Here is a 24,738-nt window from a genome sequence, read left to right as displayed (position 1 = left end):
TAAGAGGAGAGACTGAGAATGTGATTATTAAATTTGCTGATGACACAAACATGGGTAGGAGAGTATGCTGTGTCATTAGGTCAACACCCTGGAACTCTCAAAAACAGCACATGGACTGCATGGGCTCGAGAAGGCACTTCATCATCACCTTCTCAAAGACAGCTAGGGATGGATAATACCCAGTGACCCCCACATCACATCAAAACAAATAAATAAATAATACATAGGAATGTGCAAAGAAGTTATGGATAAGTTGAGTGAGTGAGAAAAAATGTGGCACATGGAGTATAACATTGTAAAATGTGAGGTTGTTCACTTTGACATCAAGAATAGAAAAACAGAATATTACTTAAATGGAGAGAGATTGCAGTACTTGGACATACTGAGGGATTTGGATGTCTTGCTACATGAATCACAAAACATTACCACGCAGGTAAAGCAAGTAATTTGGAAGACAATTAGAATGCCAGCTTTTATTACAAGGGAGACGATTGCATAAATGAAGGGAAATTTTGTTACAATTATACAGGGCCTTGTGCAAGACTTCATTTGGAGTACTTGTAAAGTTTTAGTGTCCTGACCTACATATAAAGGAGTTCAGAAAAGATTTACCTGACTGATTCCTTGTTTGAAGAAGTGGAAGTGATCTTATTGAAATGTATAAGATTCTGAAGGGACTTACAGTTTGAGGTTAAGAACTTGTGTTGCTAGAAGGGGAGCCTTCTTGGGGAATCTAGAGTTAGAGCATACAGCTCCAGAACAAGTACCCCATTTAAGACAGAGGAGACGAGGATTCCTCAAAGGGTTATTAGTCGATAGAGTAGTCTTCGACAGAGAGCAAGGTCACTGAATACATTCAAGGCTGAGTTAGACATATTTTTAATTGACAGAGGAGTTGAGGAGACATTGTATGCAGGAGGGTGAAGTTAATGTCCCAATCAGGGTAGCCATGATCATATTGAATGGTGATGCAAGCTCAAGGGGTCGAAAGGCATATTTTCTTACGATAATAATATTAATGTTAAAGCTAAGATTGTTTGGTCTTTGGTCATCAAATGCATTAAGAGATTACAGGACCAAGAGGGAAAATGAGTCCCAGATTAGCTGCACGGAGGAAAAGGCTCAAGGGGCTAAACAGCCTAATTCTGTTTCTACAATCCTGTATGTCTAGTCAAAAACTCAAGCTCATTTCCCATAACACGGCAACATTTTCCTCCATCAGATAGTTACTCAATATCATTTTTAAGTTTAATCATTATTTGAGATAGCTATGAAATAGTCTCACATCATATAATCTATGGTATGTGTGAAGAAAACAATTGTGCAGTATTCCTCTTTCAGATGAGATTTAACTCTCCTTAACCATCTTTAATTTCTCTGGGAAGAAATTGTAGATTCAATTTTTAAACCTGCTGTGCCACTTATGTAGCTTTCTTTAAAAGTGGCACTAAGTCAGAAGAGGTTTGGCACAGAAAGATCTAAATTGCAAGTTAATGAGATGGGGACTGCGAATTGTTTGACCTTAACTATTTTCATCAGTTTAACTTACCATATCACCCTTTCGTCCATCCATACCAGCATAACCTCTAGAACCTTGAATACCCTAAAGTTCACAAGAAAACTTCTTGTTAAAAGAGCAAGTAAATATTAGAAACTATTGGAATATTGCAGACAGTTTTAACATCTTTGTTTCAATTGTCCAACTGAGCAAAGCTGTTTGCAGGATCAATGCCAACTGTTGTACAGTTGGTAATGCACTTGTATCCAGGTCTAAAGTTTGTGGATTCAAATCGTGCCTCTTCCAGCACTTGTACACAACTAGTTAGGTTACTGCCCCAGTGCCAACACTGAGGGAGGTGTCTTGCCCCAAACGATCATTGGCACACAAAGCAAATAAGCAACCAACTGAAGACTAAATCAGCAAATATTTAATTAACTAAACAGTTCAATTTACTTGGTAAAGGCTGCAGAAAAGGATCAGCTACACTCTTTTGAAAGTAATAAGACTCAACCAATCAAATTACTCCAATAGGGCTGTCATCTTGAAAATGTGTTGGTTAAAAACAACAGTTACAAAACAGAAAATTATGAAAAATTTTGTCATTTCAAAAGAACTCTGTCCTACTCAGAGTTGCAGCATAAGTTCATCAGACTGGCCGTCGTCCTTGTCAATCAGAGCAGGTCTGTCATCTATGCATTTTTATTCAACAATCCGTTTAAGTAAATTAAACTTCATCTGCCAGCACGCAGCCATGTGGCCCATCTGATCAAGATCCCATTGTACCCTGAGGTAACCTTCTTCGCTGACCACTACACCTCCAATTTTGGTGTCAACTACAGACTGACTAACCATACCTCACATGTTCACTTATTTATATCATTTATATAAGTGATGAAAAGCATTGCAGCCAGCACTGACCCTAGTGTCACACCACTGGTCATGGATCTCCAGTCTGAACTCTCCACTCTCCACCACCACCCTTCATCTTCTATCTTTGAGCCAGTTTGTAACCAAATGGCTAGTTATCTAACCTTGATAACCAATCTACCATGAGGAACCTTGTTGAACATCTTACTGAAATGCGTACGATCTTCATTACTTCTTCAAAAAACTCAATCAAGTCAGGATTCCTTCCAACACTTGCCCACCACCGATGTCAGGTTCACTGGTATATAGTTCCCTCACTTATCTTTAAATAGTGGCACCACGTTAGCCAACCTCCAATCTTCCAGCACCTCACCTGTGGCTATGGATTATACAAATATCTCAGCAAGGGGCCCAGTGATCACTTCCCTAGCTTCCCACTGTAGCATATATCAGATCAGGTCCCTGGGATTTATCCACCCTTATCTGTTTTAAGACATCCAGCACCTCCTCCTCTGTAATATGGACACTTTCCTAGATGTCACTATCCATTTTTCTATCTTCTCCACAGTAAACACGGATGCAAAATACTCGTTTAGTATTTCCCTCATCTTCTGCGGCTCCGCGCATTGGTGGCATTGCTGAATTTTAAGGCCCCATTCTCTCCCGAGTTACCCTTTTGTCCTTCATGTATTTATAAAAACTGTTTGGATTCTCCTTAACCCTATTTGTTGAAAAGCAATCTCATGTCCCATTTTTGGCCTCCTGATTTCCCTCTCAAATATACTCATACTGTCTTTATACTCTTCTAAGCATTCACTTGATCTCTCCTGTCTAAACCTGACATACGCTTCTTTCTTCATCTTAACCAAAACCTCAATTTCTCTAGTCATCCAGCATTCCCTACATCTACCAGCCTTTCCTTTCATTCTAACAGGAACATAATGTCTCTGGATTCTCATTATCTCATTTTTGAAGGCATCCCATTTACCAGCCATCCTTTTACCTGCAAACATCTGTCCCAATCAATGTTTTAAAATTCTTGCCTATTACCATCAAAATTTGCCTTCCTCCAGTTTAGTTTAACTTTTAGATCCTAACTATCCTTTTCCATCACTGTTTTGAATCTAACAGAATAATGTCCCAAAATGTTCCTGCACTGACACCTCAGTCTCCTGCCCTGCTTTATTTCCCAACAGTAGGTCAAGTTTTGCACCTTCTCTAGTAGGTAGATTCACATACTGAATCAGAATATTTCCTTGTACACACTTAATAAATTTCTCTCCATCCAAGCCCTTAACACTATGGTAGTCCCAGTCTATGCTTGGAAAGTTAAAATCCCCTACCATAACCATCTTATTAATCTTCCAGATAACTGAGGTCTACTTACAAATTTGCTTCTCCATTTCCATTGACTACTCGGGGGTCTGCAGTACAAACTCAATAAGGTTATGATCCCTTTCTTTTTCTCAGTTCCACCCAAATAACTTCCCTGGATGTATTCCCAGGAACATCTTCCTAATGTACAGCTGTAATGTTATCCCAAATCAAAAACGCCGCTCCCCCTCCTCTCTTGTCCCCCTGTCTATGCTTCCTATAGCATCTATATCCTGGAATATTAAGCTGGCAGTTGTGTCCATCCCTAAGCAATGTCTCTGTAATCGCTATGTTCCCAACCATGCCCTGAATTCATTTTGCCTTACCTGTTAGAACTCTTGCATTAAAAGAAATGTAGTTAATTTATCAGTCCTGCCTCATTTTCTCTTTTGTTTCTGCCTGCCCTGACAGTTTCACTGCACCATTTTCCCAACTGTACCAGTCAGAGACTGATCTCTTTCCTCACTATCTCCCTGGGTCCCACCCAGCCTCTTATTAGTTTAAATCAACTAGGTGATAGTGAGGTCTGTAGATGCTGGATATCAGAGTTGAGAGTGTGTTGCTGGAAAAGCACACCATGTCAGGCAGCATCCAAGAAGGAGAAACGACAATCCAAGCACAAGTCCTTCATCCAGATGAAGGGCTCCGGCCCGAAGAGGTGATTTTCCTGCTCCTCAGATGCTGCCTGACTGCTGTGCTTTTCCAGCAACACACTCTCAACTCTTACTAGTTTAAGTCCTCCTGAGCAGCTCTAGCAAATCTCCCTGCCAGTATATTAGTCCCCTTCCAACTCAGGGGACTCCCTTGCAATCCATCCTTCTTATACAGGTCATTTCTACCCCAGAAGAGATTTTTATGGTGCAAAAATGAGAATCCTTCTCCCTTGCACCAGCTCCTCAACCATGCATTCATCTGCTGTATCCCTTTATCCTTCCAATTAATAGCCTATGGCACCGGGAGTATTCCAGATATTACAACTCTTGAGGATCTTCTTTTTAATTTCCTGCCAAACCTCTTATATTCTCTCCTCAGAATCTTGTTCTTTTGTCTTCTTAGGTCATTAGTTTCAACATGTAAAAGGACTTCCTGCTGGTCCCTCTCCACTCTGAAAATATTCTGCACTCAGATATCTTTGATCCTAGCACCAGGGAGGCAACGTACCATTCTGATGTCTCACTGTCAGCGGCAGAAAAATCTGTCTGGGCCTCTGATTAGAGTGTCCCTGATCACAATTGATCCGTTGGAACCTGACATACCCCCTGTTACATTAGAGCCAGTCTCAGTATCAGAAACCTGGGTGCTACATTCCCCTGAGAGTCCATTACTTTCTACATTTGCTAAAATAGCAAACTTATTTGAAATGGGGATAGCCATGGGAGACTGCTGCACTACCTAACTCCCTCTCCTACTTTTCCTGCAGGTAACCCATCTATCTGACTATATTTGTGATTTTTCTCCCTTCCTGCAACTGCCATCCATCACACCCTCTAGCTCCTGTAATTCCTCATTGCATCGAACTGCAACTTCAACTGGTCCATATGATCCAATAGAATTCACAACCAAACACATTTATTGCAGACATAATCATCAGTAACATGGAAACTCTCCCTAATCTCCCACATCAGACAGGAAAATCACATATTAGACTAACTCCAATGTCTGGAGATGTTTGAAACTAAACAGCAGAGGCAGTCAGCTGTTCAGGTATATTTCTGTTTGTTTCATTTGTTTCAGTTGCCACATGGTCACTGCTGTGTCTCTCCTCTTCCTTTCTAAGAGTGCCATTGTTTGATCTTTTGTCCCCCGAAATTCCAAAACAATTCAACAGCTTATCAAACAATAATCACTGCTCCTAGAATTCAAGTAAATCAGCTCCAACCTTGAAAATACCTCAAAAACAAGGAGCAGCTATTCCAGCCACAATTTTTTCTCATCCTCCATCTTGGATTAACCAAAATCTTCCTATGCATCTTCCCTCCTGGTACAACAGTTTGTGGCATTCTCAGGCATAATTCAGTGTCCAGTGCCTTAAGATATCTTTCTAAACAACCTCTTCAGAATTATTACAAAGCATTGTAGCAGGTGGGACTTGAACCCAGGTCTCTTGGCTCAGAGGTACGGATATCCCACTGCACCATAACAGCCCTTTCCATTGCCTTAAGAATCTTAAATCTTGAAGCACTTTCAGCATAATTCAGTAATGCACAGCAGCAGAAACCCATGGTCATTATACAATCCTTAAAAACAGGCTCTAATTGCCTGATTTCTATTGTGATCTGCAAGTGCAAATGGAACAAGGGATAGTAGATCAACCTCCTCTTATACAATACTCATTTATTTCCACAGCAGAGGTGGGGGCTGTGTAAAATGAGCAGTTAATCTGAGATTGCCCTTCGACATCTGCTGGTAAAAATTGGAAATCAGCCCAACTTTTCCAATAACAGTATTGTAAGATATATTTGAAGAGTGAAATACTTTACTGGTGGGCCTTGAGCGCCTACATCTCCAGGAGCTCCCTGTTCTCCTTCTTCACCCTAAAAGACAAAAACGAAGCAGAGTGAAATGAGCAATACGAGCAGGTTTCTGCCCCATTTACAGACAGAATGGCCAAGGAACCGTGACACAGTTCAAAGCAACAAGACAAAATCATATCAAACAGAAGGAGGTCCATTGCCACTGAATTAATGACTACAGGAGTACAAACTATATGGGAACTGAAAAAGCTACAAATTTAGTGACAGTTCAGGAGAAACTAGCCATATTCATTCATTTTAACTCACTAGCCTCAACTCAACTTGGTCTCAGCTTAAAGTGACTGTATAGAACTGTAAGTGAAAATAAATTGAAGAGACAATTGCATAGCAGTTCCAATATATTTAGCTTTTTGTTTGGAAAGCCTTAACACCAGATTCCTCTGTTATGTTGCTTGCATCAAAATGATCAACCAAATGTGACAATCATACCCTAATATATTTACAGGTAGAGTTATTCCATGCAATATTTTCCATTCACATGGTTGTACTTGGCATTGAATGAAGACAGGTGGGCTGGAAAACATGTTCTTAATGAAGCCTGTTCTGATCTATCTCTCAACCATTGACTGAAGGACTAAACATCAGCTCTGGTACCGAGATATACTTCACTACTGTTTCATTCAGAATTCTGCAGGTGTTATTGGAAAATAGGAACATAGGAACAGCAGGTCTTCTCCATCATTTCATAGGATCATGGAATATCAATACTTTCACACTCATTACCCCCTTAACTTTTTACGCTATTGATCATCAAAATTTTATCAATATTTACTTTAAAGGTACTCAAGAACTAAGCTTCCACAACCCTGCAGGCTAGAGAATTTCAAAGAATAACTACCCTCTGAATAAAAGAATTCTTACTCATCTTTATCCTAAATGGCATGCCCCTTATTTTTAAATAGTGCCCCTTCACCATCCAGCAGGAACAACTTACCTACATCTATCCTGCCTACCTCAAAATGTTTTGTAGGTTTCAATTAGATCACTTCTCATTCTTCGAAACCTTAGACAACACAGGCTCAAATTGCACCATATCTCTTCAAAGGATGGTCCTGCCATCCCAGGAGCAAGTCTGGTGAACCTTTATTGTACTCCCTCAATCTTTCCTCTATCTCCCTCAATCTAGTAATATCTTTCCCGAGGTAAGCAGACCCAATCCACACACAGTACACCAGTTGTGATTTAACCAAGTTCAAACAATTGAAGCAAGACTTCACAACTCCTACACTCAAATTCTTTTTCAATAATGGCTAATCATCAATTAGCCTTCTCAATAGTTTGCTGCACCTTCAATTACTTGTTAACAAGGACACCTAGGGCTCTTTTATCTTCACTTCCTAACCTCTGACAATTTAAGAAATACTCTGCACATCTTTTCCTCCAAACAAAGTGGACAACCTCACATTTTTCACATTATATTCCATCTGTCATGTACTTGCTGAATCACCAAGCTTGTCCAAATACCCCTAAAAATCTTTTATATCTTTCTCTCAACACACTTTCTTACATAGCTTTACCAATCCGTAAATTTGTATATATTATATTTGGTCCCCACATCCAAATCATTGATCTATATTGTGAAAAGCAGGGGCCAAGTACTGATCCTGGTCATACCCCATTAGTCATATCCTGCCAATGTGACAATAATATATTAATTACTCATTTATTGCTGAATTGCCCCATAGCATTTAGGGATATGCAGGCTAGGTGGATAAGCCATGGAAATGCAGGGTTACAGGAATAGGGTTGGGAGGTGGGTCTAGGTGGGATGCTTTTTGGAAGATCAGTGTGAATTCAATGGGCCAAATGGGTCCTGCTTCCCCATTGCAGGGATTCTATGATTCCTTTTCTGTTTCCTGTTTATTAGAATTACTTTATCCATCACCTCCCTTCCAATGCGCTTTACTTTTGTTCACCAACCTCCTGTGGGAAAATTTATCAAAATTTGTGAAAATTCAAATATGCTACATTCATTGTCTACTCTTTATCAATTTTGTTAGTAACCTCTCAAAAAAATGGTTTTCCATTTGGGAATCCAATGTTCAATATACCCTATCAGATCACTGTTACCCAAGTGTTCATTTGTTACATACTTTATGATAGATTCTTCTCTCTGACTGATGCAAGACTAATGGGGCTGTAATTAGGAGAAAGTGAGGACTGCAGATGCTGGAGATCAGAGCTGAAAATGTGTTGCTGGAAAAGCGCAGCAGGTCAGGCAGCATCCAAGGAAGAAGGGCTGAAGAAGGGCTCATGCCTGAAACGTCGACTCTCCTGCTCCTTGGATGCTGCCTGACCTGCTGCGCTTTTCCAGCAACACATTTTCAGCTCTGATCTCCAGCATCTGCAGACCTCACTTTATCCTGTAAACTATCTGGTCCAAGGGACTTATTAACTTTCAGCTCTCCTGTAAATCTTCTTTCCAATGTTAATTTCCTTCAATAGTGTGTTATAGAGTCATAGAGATCTACAGCACAGCAAAAAGCCTGCAGCCATCAAGTCTGCATCAGTCAAAAACAACCACCTAATTATTCTAATCTCATTTTCCAGCACTTGGCCCAAACCTAATCAATCTCATAAAATAATCTCTCCATACCTGGAATTAGCCAAATGAACTATCTTTGGACTTCTTCCAATGCCAGTAAATCTTTTCTTAGATATGTAGTCCAAAACCTGTGCGGTTTTTCATCTGTGGTCTAACCAGTGCTTTGTAAAGCAAAATCTCTCTTCTTGTACTTGCCATTCCCTGGAGATAAAAGATCAACATTCTATTTGCTTTCCCTATTACCTACTGAACTTTAATGCATTATTTTTGTGATCATGGATGTGAACTCCAAAACTTTGTTCTGTAGCTTTCGACAATCTTCTCCATTGAAATAACACCCAGCTCTCTCTAAAGAACATAACTTCACATTTTCCAACATTATATTCCATCTGCCAAGTTTCTGTCCACTCACTTTAAGTTTCTTATAATTCTATGCATATTTTTTGAATCATCCTCACTAAGTGCCTTCCCACCTATTTTTTTATTATCCACAAGGCTACAGTCATTATCCTCATTTTGAGGGAAAAAGAAATACTTCAAGAATATCCTCAAACAATCTCAAACAAAATACAATATCCCACTTTCCCGAGGCCATCAAACTGGAAAAGAAGCATCCATGAAGGAATTGATCAACTTGAGTGTCTCTGACAGCCCCCAGGTATACATCCAGTGCAAACAGCAGAAAGAGCATGTGGAATATGAGCAGCCCTCCCACTCAACTCCTCAAACACTGCCTTCCCCAACCTATGGAAATCCAGCTTTAGATTGTTTAGTCATCTCAAGATTCACAACATCAGAGTGGAAGTAAATTATCCTCAATCTAGAGGGATTGACGAAGAAGAGAAGAAGATAGCTTTACTTATCATTAAAGTGATTTCATCTATAACCATTCAGCAACTCCTTGGTTTGAGCTTCCTGTCTGTAAATCATCCCAATCTAACACCATAGAAAATGGGGTACATAAAAAGATTAAAGGATAGAAACTCAACATTAATGCTATGCAAGTATTTCAGAAATAAAATACAAATTTATTAAGGCATGACATAGCAATACTAAACAAACCATCTTCATCTCAACCAGGACTGACAAATCTTACATTAATCAAGAGAAAATTTGATGCTTGACTCATGCCAGTGTAATGTCATTTTTAAAATCAAAGAACTGCAGATGCTAGAAATCAGGAACAAAAACAGAAATTTTGAAAAAACTCTGCAAGTCTGGCAGCATCTGTGAAAACAAAGTATGGTTAATGTTTCAGGTCTGTAACCCTTCTTCTGAACTGAGTTTTTCCAGTAATTTCTATCGTTGTTATGTAATGTTAATATGAAAGTTGGACTTTAAGTTATTGTAATAGATTTACCACTGTGATTGAAACAAACAGACGGAACTGCAGTTAATTTGTACAGGCTTATGGCAAAACCGGCAAGCAACACTTTCTCCTACCTTGTGTCCTTGTTTGCCTGGTTCACCAGCCTCTCCTTTCACACCTTTATGCCCCTAAATATCAAGAGGCAAATGAATTAGAAAAAAATATTCATTAAGGTCAAATCCAATGATTTGTGATACCCGACCTACAGATTTCTGTTATGATAAACTAACTGGACACTTACCTTCATTCCTGGAAGTCCAGCATAGCCCTGTAGCCCTGGGGGGCAAGCATTGGGACACTACAAAGGAACAGATACTTCATTTAAATTAATTTCCTGGAAAATATCAGATTGAGTAACATGCATTAAAAGTTCTGAAATCTTACCAGTGACTCGTCACTGCTTTCAGCATGCACCAGTGCTGGAAGTCCCTGCAGAATGAGGAAGACAGACATTTTATGAACCAAGTTGATGGGCAAAAAAACAAGAAGCAACATGAGAAAAAAATGCATGTCAACAGAGATTCGTTACAGGTGCTCCAGTTTCCTCCCACAGTCAAAAGATGAGAAGGTCAGGTGAATTGACCATGCTAAATTGCCATGCTAAATAGTATTAGGTGCATGAGTAAGAGGGAAATGGGTCTGGGTGAGTTACTCTTCAGAGGGTCGGTGTCAACTTATAGAGTCATAGAGCTGTACAGTACAGAAACAGACCCTTCAGTCCAACCTGTCCATGCCGACCAGATATCCCAACCCAAACTAGTCCCACCTGCCAGCACCCGGCCCATATCCCTCCAAACCCTTCCTACTCATATATCCATCCAAATGTCTCTCAAATGTTGCAATTGTACCAGCCTCCACCACATCCACTGGCAGCTCATTCCATACACACACCACCCTCGGAGTGAAAACGTTGCCCCTTACGTCTCTTCTATATCTTTCCCCTCTCACCATAAACCTAATGCCCTCTAGTTCTGGACTCCCCCACCCCAGGGAAAAAACTTTGTCTATCTATCCTATCCTTGCCCCTCATGATTTTGTAAACCTCTATAAGGTCACCCCTCAGCCTCCGACGCTCCAGGAAAACAGCCCCAGCCTGTTCAGCCTCTCCCTGTAGCTCAGATCCTCTAACCCTGGCAACATCCTTGTAAATCTTTTCTGAACCCTTTCAAGTTTCACAACATCTTTCAGATAGGAAGGAGACCAGAACTGCTCACAATATTCCAACAGTGGCTTAACCAATGTCCTGTATAGCTGCAACATGACCTCCCAACTTCTGTACTCAATACTCTGACCAATAAAGGAAAGCATACCAAACACCTTCTTCACTATCCTATCTACCTGCGACTCCACTTTCAAGGAGCTATGAACCTGCACTCCAAGGTCTCTTTGTTCAGCAACGCTCCCTAGGACCTTACTATTAAGTATATAATTCCTGCTAAGATTTGCTTTCTCAAAATGCAGTGCCTCGCATTTATCTGAATTAAACTCCATATGCCACTTCTCAGCCCATTGGCCAATCTGGTCCAGATTCTGTTGTAATCTGAGGTAACCCTCTTCGCTGTCCACTACACCTCCAATTTTGGTGTCATCTGCAAATTTACTATTTGTACCTCTTATGCTTGCATCCAAATCATTTATGTGAATGTCAAAAAGTAGTGGACCCAGCACCGATCCTTATGGCACTTGGTCATAGGCCTCCAATCTGAAAAACAACCCTCCACCACCACCCTCTGTCTTCTTCCTTTGAGCCAGTTCTATATCCAAATGGCTAGTTCTCCCTTTATTCCATGAGATCTAACCTTGCTAATCAATCTCCCATGGGGAACCTTGCCGAACGCCTTACTGGAGTCCATATAGATCACATCTACTGCTCTGCCCTCATCAATCTTCTTTGTTACTTCTTCAAAAAACTCAATCAAGTTTGTGAGACATGATTTCCCACACACAAAGCCATGTTGACTATCCCGAATCATGATTTGTTTTTCCACAAACATGTATATCCTGTCCCTCAGGATTCCCTCCAACAACTTGTCCACCACTGAGGTCAGGCTCACCGGTCCATAGTTCCCTGGCTTGTCTTTACAGCCCTTCTTAAAGAGTAGCACCATGTTTGCCAACCTCCAGTCTTCCGGCACCTCACCTGTGACTATCGATGATACAAATATCTCAGCAAGAGGCTCAGCAATCACTTCTTTAGTTTCCCACAGAGTTCTCGGGTACACCCGATCAGGTCCTGGGGATTTATCCACCTTTACCCGTTTCAAGGCATCCAGCACTTCCTCCTCTGTAATCTGGACATTTTGCACGTTGTTACCATCTATTTCCCTCCAGTCTATATCTTCCATATCCTTTTACACAGTAAATACTGATGCAAAACATTCATTTAGTATCTCCCCCATTTTCTGTGGATCCACACAAAGGCCACCTTGCTGATCTTTGAGGAGCTCTATTCTCTCCCTGGTTACCCTTTTCTCCTTAATATATTTGTAAAAACCCTTTGAATTCTCTTTAATTGTAGTTGCCAACGCTACCTCATGTCTCCAGTTTGCCCTCCTGATTTCTTTCTTAAGTATACTCCTACCTTCTTTATACTCATCTAAGGATTCACTCAATCTATCCTGTCTATACCTGACTTGTTGGGCCGAAGGGCCTGTTTCCACACTCTAGGGAATATAATCTAATCTAATCTTATCTAGAAGACACTATCTCAAACATAACAACATAGAATCGGGGAGAGATCATTCAGCCTCTTGAGTCTGTTCGGGCCTTTAGGGACAGCTTGGCTAATTTGTAGCTGAACTCTTATGTAGCCACCTTTGCTTTAGATCGATCTGAATACTTTTGGTTAACAACAATCTGCCAATGTCAAATTTCAAATTAACAATTGATGAATTACATTTGCAGAAAGGTTTTCAATGTCTACTACCCTTTGTGTGCAGAAACATTTCCAAAACTAACTTCTGATTTATTTATTTCTCATTTATGCATCATACCCCACCACAGTCATAGGCTCTTCAAACAGCAGGAATAAGCTCTCCCTCTCTGTTCCCCTTAATGTCTCAAAAAAATTGAACAAATCACTCTTCAACATTCCAAAAGATAACCTCAGACTGTGCAATCTCTCCTTGTAATTTAACCCTTGAAGGTCAGGCATTATCCTGATCAATCTACACTGTATTAATTAGCTCCAGAACAAATATATATTTCCTGAAAGTGGGTACCCTGCTCACAGTTGTCAAAAGGAGTGAAGGAAACCAATTCAGTAATGAAAGAGCAGAGGATTGGAACTAATTTCAAACAGCTGTTGAGCTTAATGGCCTCATTGTATATTGCACCACCTAATGATTCTATTGTTATAGAAGATAAAAGCATCATTTTGTTTAGTACAGCGACTTATAATCCCAAATCTGACAGATAAATGTATATCTAGCTGGCTGCAAGGGTCCAATTAGTTCAGTTGGCTGGATGGCTGGTTTGCAATGCAAAGTGATGCCAAAATCATGGGTTTAATTCCCACACTGGCTGAGGTTATCATGAAGGACTCTCCTTCTCAGCTCCCTCCTCACCTGAGACATGGCCACCCTCAGGCTAAACTACCATCTATCATCTCTCTCCAATGAGAGAGCATTCCAATGATCTGGTAAGACGATGGTGACTTTACCTTTTAATCTTTACTTTTATAGTAGAGACAGGGGGACTCGGAGGATTCAAGGGACTTACTAAGGAAATAAAGCCACAAGATTCCATGTTTTGAATAAGCAATGGCAAACTTTACACTGTTATAACAGTAATACAAACAAGAGCATGTTAAACTTCGTTCTAAATAATGAACATGAGTAATAGGCTGTGATTGAACACCCCACAGAGCACAACAAAAACCCGATGTGAATAAAATCAATTGGCTCAGTGCTTAGCACTGCTGCCTCACAGAGCCAGGGATCTAGGGCTGATTCCAGTCTCGGGCGACTGTCTGTGTGATCTTTGCACATTCCCCCCATGTCTACATAGGTTTCCTACTAGTACTCTGGTTTCCTCCCACAGTCCAACAATGTGCAGGTTAGGTGGATTGACCATGCTAAATTACCTGTAATGTCCAGAATGTGCAGGCTAGGTGGATAAACCATGGGAAAATATAAGGTATGGGGTGGATCAGGGTGGGATACTCTTCAGAGGGTTGGTGTGGACTTGATGGGTGGAATGGCCTGCTTCCACACTGTAAGGATTCTATGATCCTGTACACATTGACTACCATGTGTGCATTATAATAGTGACTGCACCTTACAATCATTCCATATCAAGTGTTTTGGAAATGTTTTTGGATGTATCAAGGCACCTAAAGAATGTGAATATTTCTTATTTTTCATCAAGGGTTTGATATTCCTTTCATAAGGTTTTTAAAATTACCCTGTCAAAAAAAAAGGCCAGTCTTCTAATAGCAATTGTCTTCTTCCCTCTAGAACTAATATGCTGTTTCATCAGCATTTACAGTGTTTTATAAAGAGATAAACAATGACAGGTTTTCTATCACAATTCAAATTAATGTTGATTTTTTAAAAATTATTTTTAGTCATTTGGTAGTACGCAACTTGAGTACTGCCGAGAAAAAGATACATTTACACAAAGCTTTTCAATGTGCACTCATCAGAACATTTCACAAGAATACCAATTTAAGGGGAAATTGAATAAACTGTTTAGGAGAATTGGTGAGCAAGTGAATACTGATTGGTAGAGGCATTGCAGTGGGTAATATACCAATTAATGACATAGAGAATCATAGAAAAGTACAGAAAAAGTGTTTCAGCCTATCCTGTCCAGGCCAGTAAAAAGCAACCATCTAACTATTCCCATCCCATTTTCCAGTACTTACCCAATACCCTTGTATGACTTGGCATCATGGGTGTTCATTTAAATAATTTTTAAATGTTATGACGGCTTCTGCCTCTACAGTCCTTACAGGCAGTGAGTTCTAGATTCCCACCACTCTCTTGGTGACAAGATTTTTCCTCACGTCTCTAAATTTTCTGCCCTTTACCTTAAATCTATGGTCACTGGACATTGAGAGCTTCAAAGGGAAATGTTCCTTTCTGTCTACCCCATCTATGCCCTTCACAATTTTATACATTTGAATTAGGTCGCCTCTCCTCTGCTCTAAAGAAAACAATTCCAGTCCGTCCATCCACTCTTCATAACTGAAACGTTCCAGCTCAGGCAATATCCTGGTAAATGTCATCTGCACCCTATCCAGTGCCACCAAGCCTCCTATAATATGCATTCCAGAACTGCACACAATAATCCAGCTGTAACCTAATCAATATTTTGTACAGTTCCAGCATAAACTCCTTTCCTTTCACATCTTTGCCTCAAGTAATAAAGGCAAGTATTCCTATTGCCTTCTTAAACACTTTATGTACCTGTCTGATAGCTTATGGACTGGTATACATGCACACCAAGGTCCTTTTGATCTTCAGAGATTCCAAGAGCACTATTGTTCATCAAGTACTCCTTTGTTTTATGTGTCCAGTCCAAGTGCATCACCTCACGTTTACCTTGATTGAATTCCACTTGCCCCTGATCAGCCCTTCAGATGAGCTCATCTATATCCTCTTGCAATCTAAGCTATCCTCTTCACTATTTACCACTCCACCATTTTTTGTCATGTCTGTGAACTCATTGATCGACCCTATATATTCAAATCTAATTTATACAAGCCAGAAAAATTTAAGGGCCCCATAGTGACCCCTGTGGGACACCAACGACACAGATGTCCAGTCAGAAAAATATCCCTCAATCATCACCATCTGCTTAATGCCACTCAACCAAATGTGGATCGAATTTCCCAAATTTTCTTGAATCCCATGGGCTCTTATCTTCACTATCAGTGTCCCACGCAGGAGCTCATCCAGAGCCTTGCTGAAGTCCAAGTAGGCTACACCAAAAGCATGCCCTCATTCATCTACACACTTGGTCACCCCTTAGAAAAATTCAGTCAAGTTGGCCAGATATGACCTCTCTTTAACAAAGCCACACTGACTGTTAACTAATCCCTGCCTCTCCAAATGTACATTCATTCTGTCTCTCAGAATTGCTTCTAATAGTATCCCACCACCCAAGTTAGACTAGTTTTGCTCTCTTCTTGAATATTGGTAGATATTGGCTTTCCTCCAGTCTTTCAGCAATTCACCTGTGGCCAGAAAGGAATTGAAAATTTTGGGAGAACCCTTGTTATTTCCTCCCTTCCCTCACTCAACAACCTGGGATATATTTCACCTGGCCCGAGATGAAATTTAAGCCTACCAGATCAGTCAGAACCTCTTCTATCTATGCTAATTTATTTAATTGTATCATAGATCTTCTCCATGATTTTCATACCCACGACAACCTTCTCACTAGTAAACACTGACCCAATTTAAAACCCCATCTACGTCATCTGGCTCTGTGCACAATTACCAGGGTTGTCCTTAATGAGCCCTCTTTCCCTTGTTAACATTTTACTCTTAATGTACTTGTAGAATAACTTAAGATTTTCCTTTTTTTAAAACACACCAGAATCCTTTCATGTTTCCTTTAATCTCTTCAATCTGCCTTTTCATTTCCCTCTTGCACATTCTGTATTCCTCTAGAGCTTCATTTTAGGATACCTTCAGCGTCTGCCATAAGTCTTCTTGTTTCTCTTAATCCAATGTTCTATATCCCTTAATAACCAGGATTCACAGGATTTAATGATCACACTCTTTTTCTTTGTTGGAATAGTTGACCTGTAATCTCCATATTTCCTTCTTGAGGGTATCCACAATTCTGGGACAGATTTATGTGAAAGTCTCTGCTCCCAGTCCACTCTGCCCAAATCATTTCTAATCCTGTTCACATCACACTTCCCCTAGTTGAGAACTTCAATTCCAGGCCTATCCTTGACCTTTTCTATAACAATCTTGAATATAAAGGAGTTATGATCGCTATCTATAAAATGCTCCCTCCTGATACTGCAATGACTTGCCCAGCTTTGTTATCTAAACTCCAGGACTTTTATATATTGTTCATAAAGCTATCCTGAATGCATTTTAAAATTCTGTTCCCTCCAAACCATTCACATTATGACCACCCCAGCTAATGTTGGGCAAGTTGAATTTCTCCAATATCACTACCTGATTACTTTCACACTTCCCTGAAATTTGCTTACATATCTGCTCTTCTACTTCTCTGAGACTGTCAGGAGTTCTGTACGGAAAGTGATTGCTCTTTTTATGTTCTAACTATATGGATAGGAGCTAATTTCAGGATCTTTCTAAAAAAGTAATCCCATCTTACTGCTGTAATTGATTCCCTAAATAGAATTGTGACATCTCCTCCTGCTTTATCTCCTCCCTGTCTCATCCAAAAAGCCAGCATCCTTGAATATTGAATTGCCAAGCCCATCCCCCCCCCAACCATGTCTCAGTAATAGCAATAACATCATACTCCCATGTTTTAGTTTGTGCCCTCAACTCAATTGCCTTGTTTGTCAGACTCCTAGCATTAAAATAAATACCATCCAATCTTGTTAAACTCTCTTGTGCTCTAACTGGTTGATAATGTCTGTGACTTCATGACTCCCATATTATCATTTGTAATTTTGGCCATTTGTCTTCCTCTGCTGAATATTCTGTCTGGATGCAACACTCTGCCAAGTTAATTTCAACCCTCCCCAATACCAGTAGATCTCCCCATAAGGATACTGGTCCCAATTTGGTTTGCTTGCAACCTGTCCATCTTGTATAGGTCCCATAACCTGTGAAAATGGTCCCAATATCCCAGACATCTATGTCATTCCCTCCTGCACAATCCTTCCAGCCTATCATTCATCTGAACTAACCTCCTATATCTATATTCACTCACACATGGCACTGAAGTAATCCAGAGATTATTATCTTTTAGTTCTTGTCAATTAATCAACTTCTAGCTCTCTAAATTCTGCTCTCAGGACCTCATCATTCTTTCCACCTGTGTCATTTGGTACCAATACGTAACAAAGTTTCTGTCTGTTTAGCGTCCTCCTTCACGGCCATTCAGTGACATTTCCGACAGTGACACCATGGTGGCAACATATCGTCCCAGAGTGTCTTTTGTGGCTGTAGAAATGCCTGTCTGTTCCTCTCACAGTTAAATCTCCTGCTGTTCTTTTACTTCACCTCTTCTGTTGCAGTCCCATCAATGATGTCACTGCTTTCCCCTACACAGTTAACTGCCAGGCTTTGTTTAAATTTACACCGGGCAGGTTGATTGTGATTGATCAAGGCATCACCCTATTAAATGAAACAGCACAGTACAAATATTGGTTTACTCATTTAATTGATGCTTTTGTGAATAGTCCTAACAAATGCAAGACTAAAAGCTTCAATCACATGTCTTTTTTGTCACAATACCCAATTTCATTTTTATTGGCCCGGATTTTACATGAACAATGGCAGCAAGTGCTCAGCAGTCACCATTAATGCAGGGGAGAGGAACCTGCAGACTTCCCCAGTGCCGAACCACTGCAGTGCATATATTCACAATGATCCAGAAGCTCTGCAGTTATCAGTGCTAAAACTAGGAATTTAGCAGTAGCAAGAATTTGTGCTGACTGCCAACTAATAACACATTATTCTGACTAAAAAGGGTTGGCATTTCAAAACATATGAACCTGTTATTTTTCATAAATACCTTATGGGGACTCACACCAGAAAGAACTTTCAAAGTGTCTGGAGACTGAAGAAGATGTCCAAACTCATATTCAATTGATCTTTTTTTAAAAGAAAAGGTTAACGGTTGAGGATTCTCTAGCTTTTTTAAAGAGTTGATCCAAAATGGTTTTTAAAAATACTTATCTGACTTAAAATATTACTATGTAAATTATTTTAATATGATTGATCATCCATTTTGGATATAACAATACATATCACTTTTTAAAATGACTTACCTGTGGTCCTAAACTGGATTAATTTGGCATGTATTCAAATGATTATGATCAAAAATATCTCATCGTTCAAAGAAAAGATTTAACTTCATGACTTTGGTCAAACCTATCTAATATGTTGGTTTATTGGCTTTTTAAGGTGACAGATACAGAGGTTTTGTTTTGGCAGATTGCTTAGCAATGGATTCTAGTCATTGCACCAAGTGGCCACTACTTTCCACCAGCATTAGGGTAGGCTGCAGGGTTGTGATGGGAAGGACGTTCCTTCCGCAGAGCTAAATTCTCACCCACACATCAATCATCTTAGGTAACTTCATTGGTTAAAATTCCTATTCCTGATGAAGGGCTTTTGCCCGAAACATCGATTTTCCTGCTCCTCCGATGCTGCCTGACCTGCTGTGCTTTTCCAGCATCACTCTAATCTAGACTTAGGTAACTTCATAGTTTGGTCTGAGATCAGCAGCATGTGCCTTCATTGATTTCAAAATCTAGGCCATCAATAATATCATCAATATCTATATTTTGGCCATCTATAAGTCCATACGGTCTCCATGACTGCTCATTCCAGATGAAACAAATCCCAAATATGCTAGATGATGCACAATCGAATTACTGTGGTTCAGTGGATTATCTATTATTTAGATTTGCAGTTAATAGTCGACACTAACTTGTTGACAAACTGGAGCACAGTCACCAATTAATACATGGAAACGGACACCCGGTGAACATGATGAATCACTCACCTTGGGTCCAGGTGGGCCTGGTGGTCCAGACAGTCCTGGAGATCCTCGATCACCCTGGGATTAGAACATAAGAACATAAGGATTAGGATCAGGAGTAGGCCATCTGCCCTTCAAGCCTGCTCTGCCACTCAATAATATCATAGCTAACCTTTTCGTGTATTCAGCTTCACTTAGCCGCATTTTCACCATATCCCTTAATTCCTTTATTTTTCAAAACAGTATCTACTTTAGCTTTAACCACAATTACTGAAGTAGCGTCAACTACTTTCCCGGGCAAGACTCTCCATAGATTAACAACTCTGAGGCACACCACTAGTCACTGGTTGCCAGCCAGAATAGCACATATTTAACCCCACCCTTTGCTTTATGTCAGTCAACCAATCCTCTACCATGCTAATATTCTACCCCTAACACCATGCATCCTAATCTTGCACAGCAGTCTCATGTGTGGCACCTTGTCCAAGTCCTTTTGGAAATCTAGGTACACCACATCTACTGGGTCCCCATTGTCCTTGCTTGAATGTCTTCACAGAATTCCAAAGGATTTGTGAAGCATGACCTGCCCTTCATGAACCCATGCTACACTTGTACAATGGGATAATTTCTTCCGAGATGGGCTGCTATTTCTTCCTTGATAATAGGCTCAAGCATCTTCCTCACTAAAGAGGTTAAGCTCACTGTTCTATAATTCTTCATCTTTTGTCTACTTACCTTTTTAAACAGTGGCATCACATCTGCTATTTTCCAATCTGCTGGGACTGCCCCAGAGTCCATCAAATTTTGGAAAATTACCGCCAGTCCATCTATATTTCTCCCGCCATCTCTTTTAGTACCCTGGGATGCATTCCATCAAGGCCAGGAAACTTATCTATCCTTAGCTCCGTTAGCTTACCCAACACTAGCTCTATTAATAATTGTTTCCAGGTCCGCACCTACCTCCGTCTCTTCGTCACTTACTTGCATGTTATTAGTATTCTCCACTGTAAAGACCCAATACAATGTACCTGTTCAATGTCTCAGCTATTTCATCATATCCCATAACTAACTGTCCCTTCTCATTCTCTAAAGGACCAACATTTACTTTAGCTACTCTTCTTCGTTTTATATATTTATAGAAACTTTCACTATCTGTCTTTATATCCTGTGCTAGTTTTTTTGCATACACTATTTTACTTTTCTTTATAGCTCTTTTCATGGCTTTCTGTTGACCTTTAAAGTCTTCCTAATCTTCTAGAGTCATGCTGTTTTTAGCCACTTTATATACCTTCTCTTATAATTTGATAGCCTGCCTTATTTCCTTAGACACCCATGGCAGATTACCCCTCCTCTTACAGTCTTTCCTTCTCACCGAAATATATTTTTGCTGAGCACTTTGAAAATTTTCTTTGAAGCTCCTTCAACCATATTGTGATCGCTCCTGCCAAGAGGGTCCCTGACTATGAGGTTATTAATTATTCCTGTCTCATTACCTAGGACCAGATCTGGGATAGCTTGCTCCCTCATCAGTTCCATTACATGCTGCTCAAGCAAACTATCACAGATACATTCAACAAACTCCTCCTCCTAGCTGGTTCGACCAATCTACATGCAGATTAATATCCCCATGATAATAGCTGTACCATTTTGGCAGGCACTAGTTATTTCCTTGTTTATTGCCTGCCCGATTGAAAATAAATTGCAGGTCATAGAAACATCTGTCACATATTAATCAGAACCTAGGGAAAAATCCCATCCATTGGCCAGTAAAATACTCTTGATTCTTGAGTCAACTCAAAATACCAAGGTGCTTCTTAAAAGGATGGCAAATTTCGGGAAACTGTTTATAATGTTGGTTTGTTTGGGGTATTCCAGTGTGTAATTAAGGAGTGATAGAGGCATCATCAGAAATCCCACCTTCTGTTAATATATGCATCCTCACTGAAATCTGCCATCAGCTACAACCAGAACTGCACACTCAGAGTAGGACAAGGACAGTATTTCCACAGAAAGCAAAATGCTGGAAATCACAATGGGTCAGGCAGCATCTGTGGAGAGATGCCAAGGTAGCATTTTGAGTCTAAATGACTCTTCATCAGAGCTGACGTGTCGAGGGGGCAGCATATGCAATTGTAGGGGGGGGTGGATTGCTGGGAGAGAAAGGGTGCAGAATAAGTGATCAAAATGTGACAATGGTAGAACAATGGTGTGCCCAGCATCCAAACTGTAAAGAACAGATGGTCCCACAGAACTGGGGGAAAGGGAGAGAGGACATGGTGACACAGAATGTACTAAGTAAATCTAAAAGGAAGGGAAGAAATGGGACTGAGTTCACAGTCTTAATGTGTTGAACTCAATAGTAAGTCCAGGAGGTTGTAAACTGCCCACTCTGGAGATGAGATGTTGTTCCTCCAGTTTGCTCTGTGGTTCACTGGAGCATTGCAGCTTGCCGAGGACGGACAAGTGGTCATGAGAGCAGGATGCTGTGTTAAAATGCAGGTTGGAATCAGGCCGGCACACGAGTTGAAGGTGTTCTGCAAAGTGGTCACCCATTCTGCATTTGGTTCTCCAATGTAGAGTAGGCCGCATTGGGTGCAGCGAATGCTATCAACTAGGAAGTACAGGTGAAATGCTGCTTCACCTGGAAAGACTGCTTAGGCCCTTGGATCGTGAGCAGAGAGGAGGTGAAGGGGCAGATGTTGTATCTTCTGTGGTTACATGGGAAGGTGCTGTGGGAAGAAAGTGTGGTTGTGAGGGTGAGTATGACCCTAAACCTTTATGAATCAGGGTCTTATCAGGCTGAAGCCAAAGATATAGGCCAACATCTCAAAGTCTGCCATACATCATGGTAAAAGGAGGGTAACATAGGATCCCCTTTCAGTCAGATTTCACTTAAGTCCATTCCCACCTGCCAAGAACAAGCAGGTGGTCCATGCTTGAGGGTTTGGCAAGATTAATAGACTTCTTCATAATTCAGGATTAGTGGTGCTGGAAGAGCACAGCAGTTCAGACAGCATCCAAAGTGCATCCTTCCTGACGAAGGGCTTTTGCCCGAAACGTCGATTTCGCTGCACTGTGGATGCTGCCTGAACTGCTGTGCTCTTCCAGCACCACTAAAACAGAATCTGGTTTCCAGCATCTGCAGTTGTTGTTTTTATCTCAGTTTTTCCTCATAATTCAGGATGACCTTGGTTGCACACACACATTGTATTGTAGGCATCAAATACCAACTCAGCCTTACACAGTGAGTCAATGTGATTCCTTTCCTGGATCATCCATAGGGTCTGACCATAGGCAGAAAATCGTCCAGGTCTATGTCCAGGAGGTTGGCTTCTAAAATGTTGCCCACATTTGGCCGCAATCCATCTTGCCAGCTCTATTTGACTACCATGGGCAGCTAAACACACACACAGACACACACACATACACACACACACACGAACAGTGGAATTGCAGCTGGCTGCAATAAGGAGGAAGAGGTATAAGCCAATGAAACAGCAATAGTGAAGAGAATGAGACACTTTCGTGTGCAATTTCACCTGTAATTCATACTACATCCTTCCTCGTTGCTGCAATACTATGGATAATCCCACACTGCAATACAATCAGGACAAAGACAGCAGTGGTTCCAGACTTCACTCCACTACTAATGGTATGGGTAACAAAGGTGGTCTCCTCAACACCATCTGCATTGCCTGGACTGATCAAGAAACAAAATGAAGGTTGTACAATGGTAAATGGCCATGAACAGATGGAAATTTGGAGACAATGGGTAAAGTGAAGTGACATATTGTCATCATATAATAACTGTGTAACAGCAAATGAGAAACCACAATCTCCCCTGTTTCTGTGTTGGGAAAATTAACAGGACAATGCACTTGGCAACAAAGGAGAAAAGGTGGGGCCTCAAGACCCCAGTAACTTTCACAAAAGGGCTACGATAGGTTGTCTAGAACTTAGACAGGTCATTTTATACATTTTATGACTAAACAACTTATTAACACAAGACCATAAGATACAGGAGCAGAATTAGGTAATTTGATCCAAAGAGTCTGCTCCATCAATTGATTATGGCTGGTATGTCTTTCAACCCATTCTGTGCCTTCTCCCCATACTACTTGATCCCTTTACTAATCATGAACCTATCTACCTTTGCGTCAAATCCATTCAATGACTCAGACTCCAAAGCTTTGTTCGGCAATGTGTTCCACAGGTTCACCACCCTCTGGCAGAAGAAATTCCTCCTCATCTCAGTTTGAAAGGGTCCACCTTTACTCTGAGGCTGTGGTCTCAGATCTTAGTCACTCTTACAATGGAAACACCTTCTCCAATCAACTCTATGTGGGCCTTCTCAGCATTTGGTAAGTTTCAATCAGATGCATCCTCATCTTTCTAAATTCCATCGCAAACAGACCCAGCATCCTCAATTGCTCCTCATGTGACAAGCCCTTCATCCCCAGGATCAATGCTGTAAACTCTTCTAGACCTCCTCCAATATCAGAACATTCTTGTTGAAATTCAGAACCCAAAACTACACACATTATTCCAAATGTGGTTTGACCAGAACTTTTTACAGATTTAGAAGTATATCTCTGCTCTTATATTCTCAGCCTCTTGAAATGAATGCACATTTTGCATTTGTCTTCCTAACTGCCAAAAGAATCTTCATGAAAACTTCAAGAGAATGCTAAATCTTTTCCTTCATAATTTTCTAACTCTCAAACATGTTCCCTCTCAATCTCTTCTGATATAAGGAAAACAACTCCTGTCCATCCAATCTTTCCTCATAACAGAAGCTCTTCAGCTCTCCTAAATCCCTTTGTGGATTTCCAAAGCCATTCCCTCTTTAAAAAATAATCTATGCCTTTACTGTCCCTACCAAAAAGCATAACCACAC

General features: G+C 40.5%; 1 protein-coding gene across 1 annotated transcript in view; it reads right to left on the bottom strand.

Annotated features, from left to right (window-relative positions):
• The window catches only part of col9a1b (collagen, type IX, alpha 1b), a 137,560-nt gene that overhangs the window by 83,234 nt on the left and 29,588 nt on the right, over positions 1–24,738 (bottom strand). Inside the window, exons 9-14 of the mRNA XM_060821282.1 lie at positions 19,866–19,919; positions 10,575–10,619; positions 10,432–10,488; positions 10,265–10,318; positions 6,223–6,276; positions 1,550–1,603 (exon numbers count right to left, since the gene is read on the bottom strand). Coding sequence (XP_060677265.1) covers positions 1,550–1,603; positions 6,223–6,276; positions 10,265–10,318; positions 10,432–10,488; positions 10,575–10,619; positions 19,866–19,919 — 318 coding nt within the window. The remainder of the gene's footprint in view (positions 1–1,549; positions 1,604–6,222; positions 6,277–10,264; positions 10,319–10,431; positions 10,489–10,574; positions 10,620–19,865; positions 19,920–24,738) is intronic.

Source organism: Hemiscyllium ocellatum, chromosome 3 (assembly GCF_020745735.1).
Source record: "Hemiscyllium ocellatum isolate sHemOce1 chromosome 3, sHemOce1.pat.X.cur, whole genome shotgun sequence".
Classification (NCBI taxonomy): Eukaryota; Metazoa; Chordata; class Chondrichthyes; order Orectolobiformes; family Hemiscylliidae; genus Hemiscyllium; species Hemiscyllium ocellatum.
This window is presented reverse-complemented; position numbering and strand designations above follow the sequence as displayed.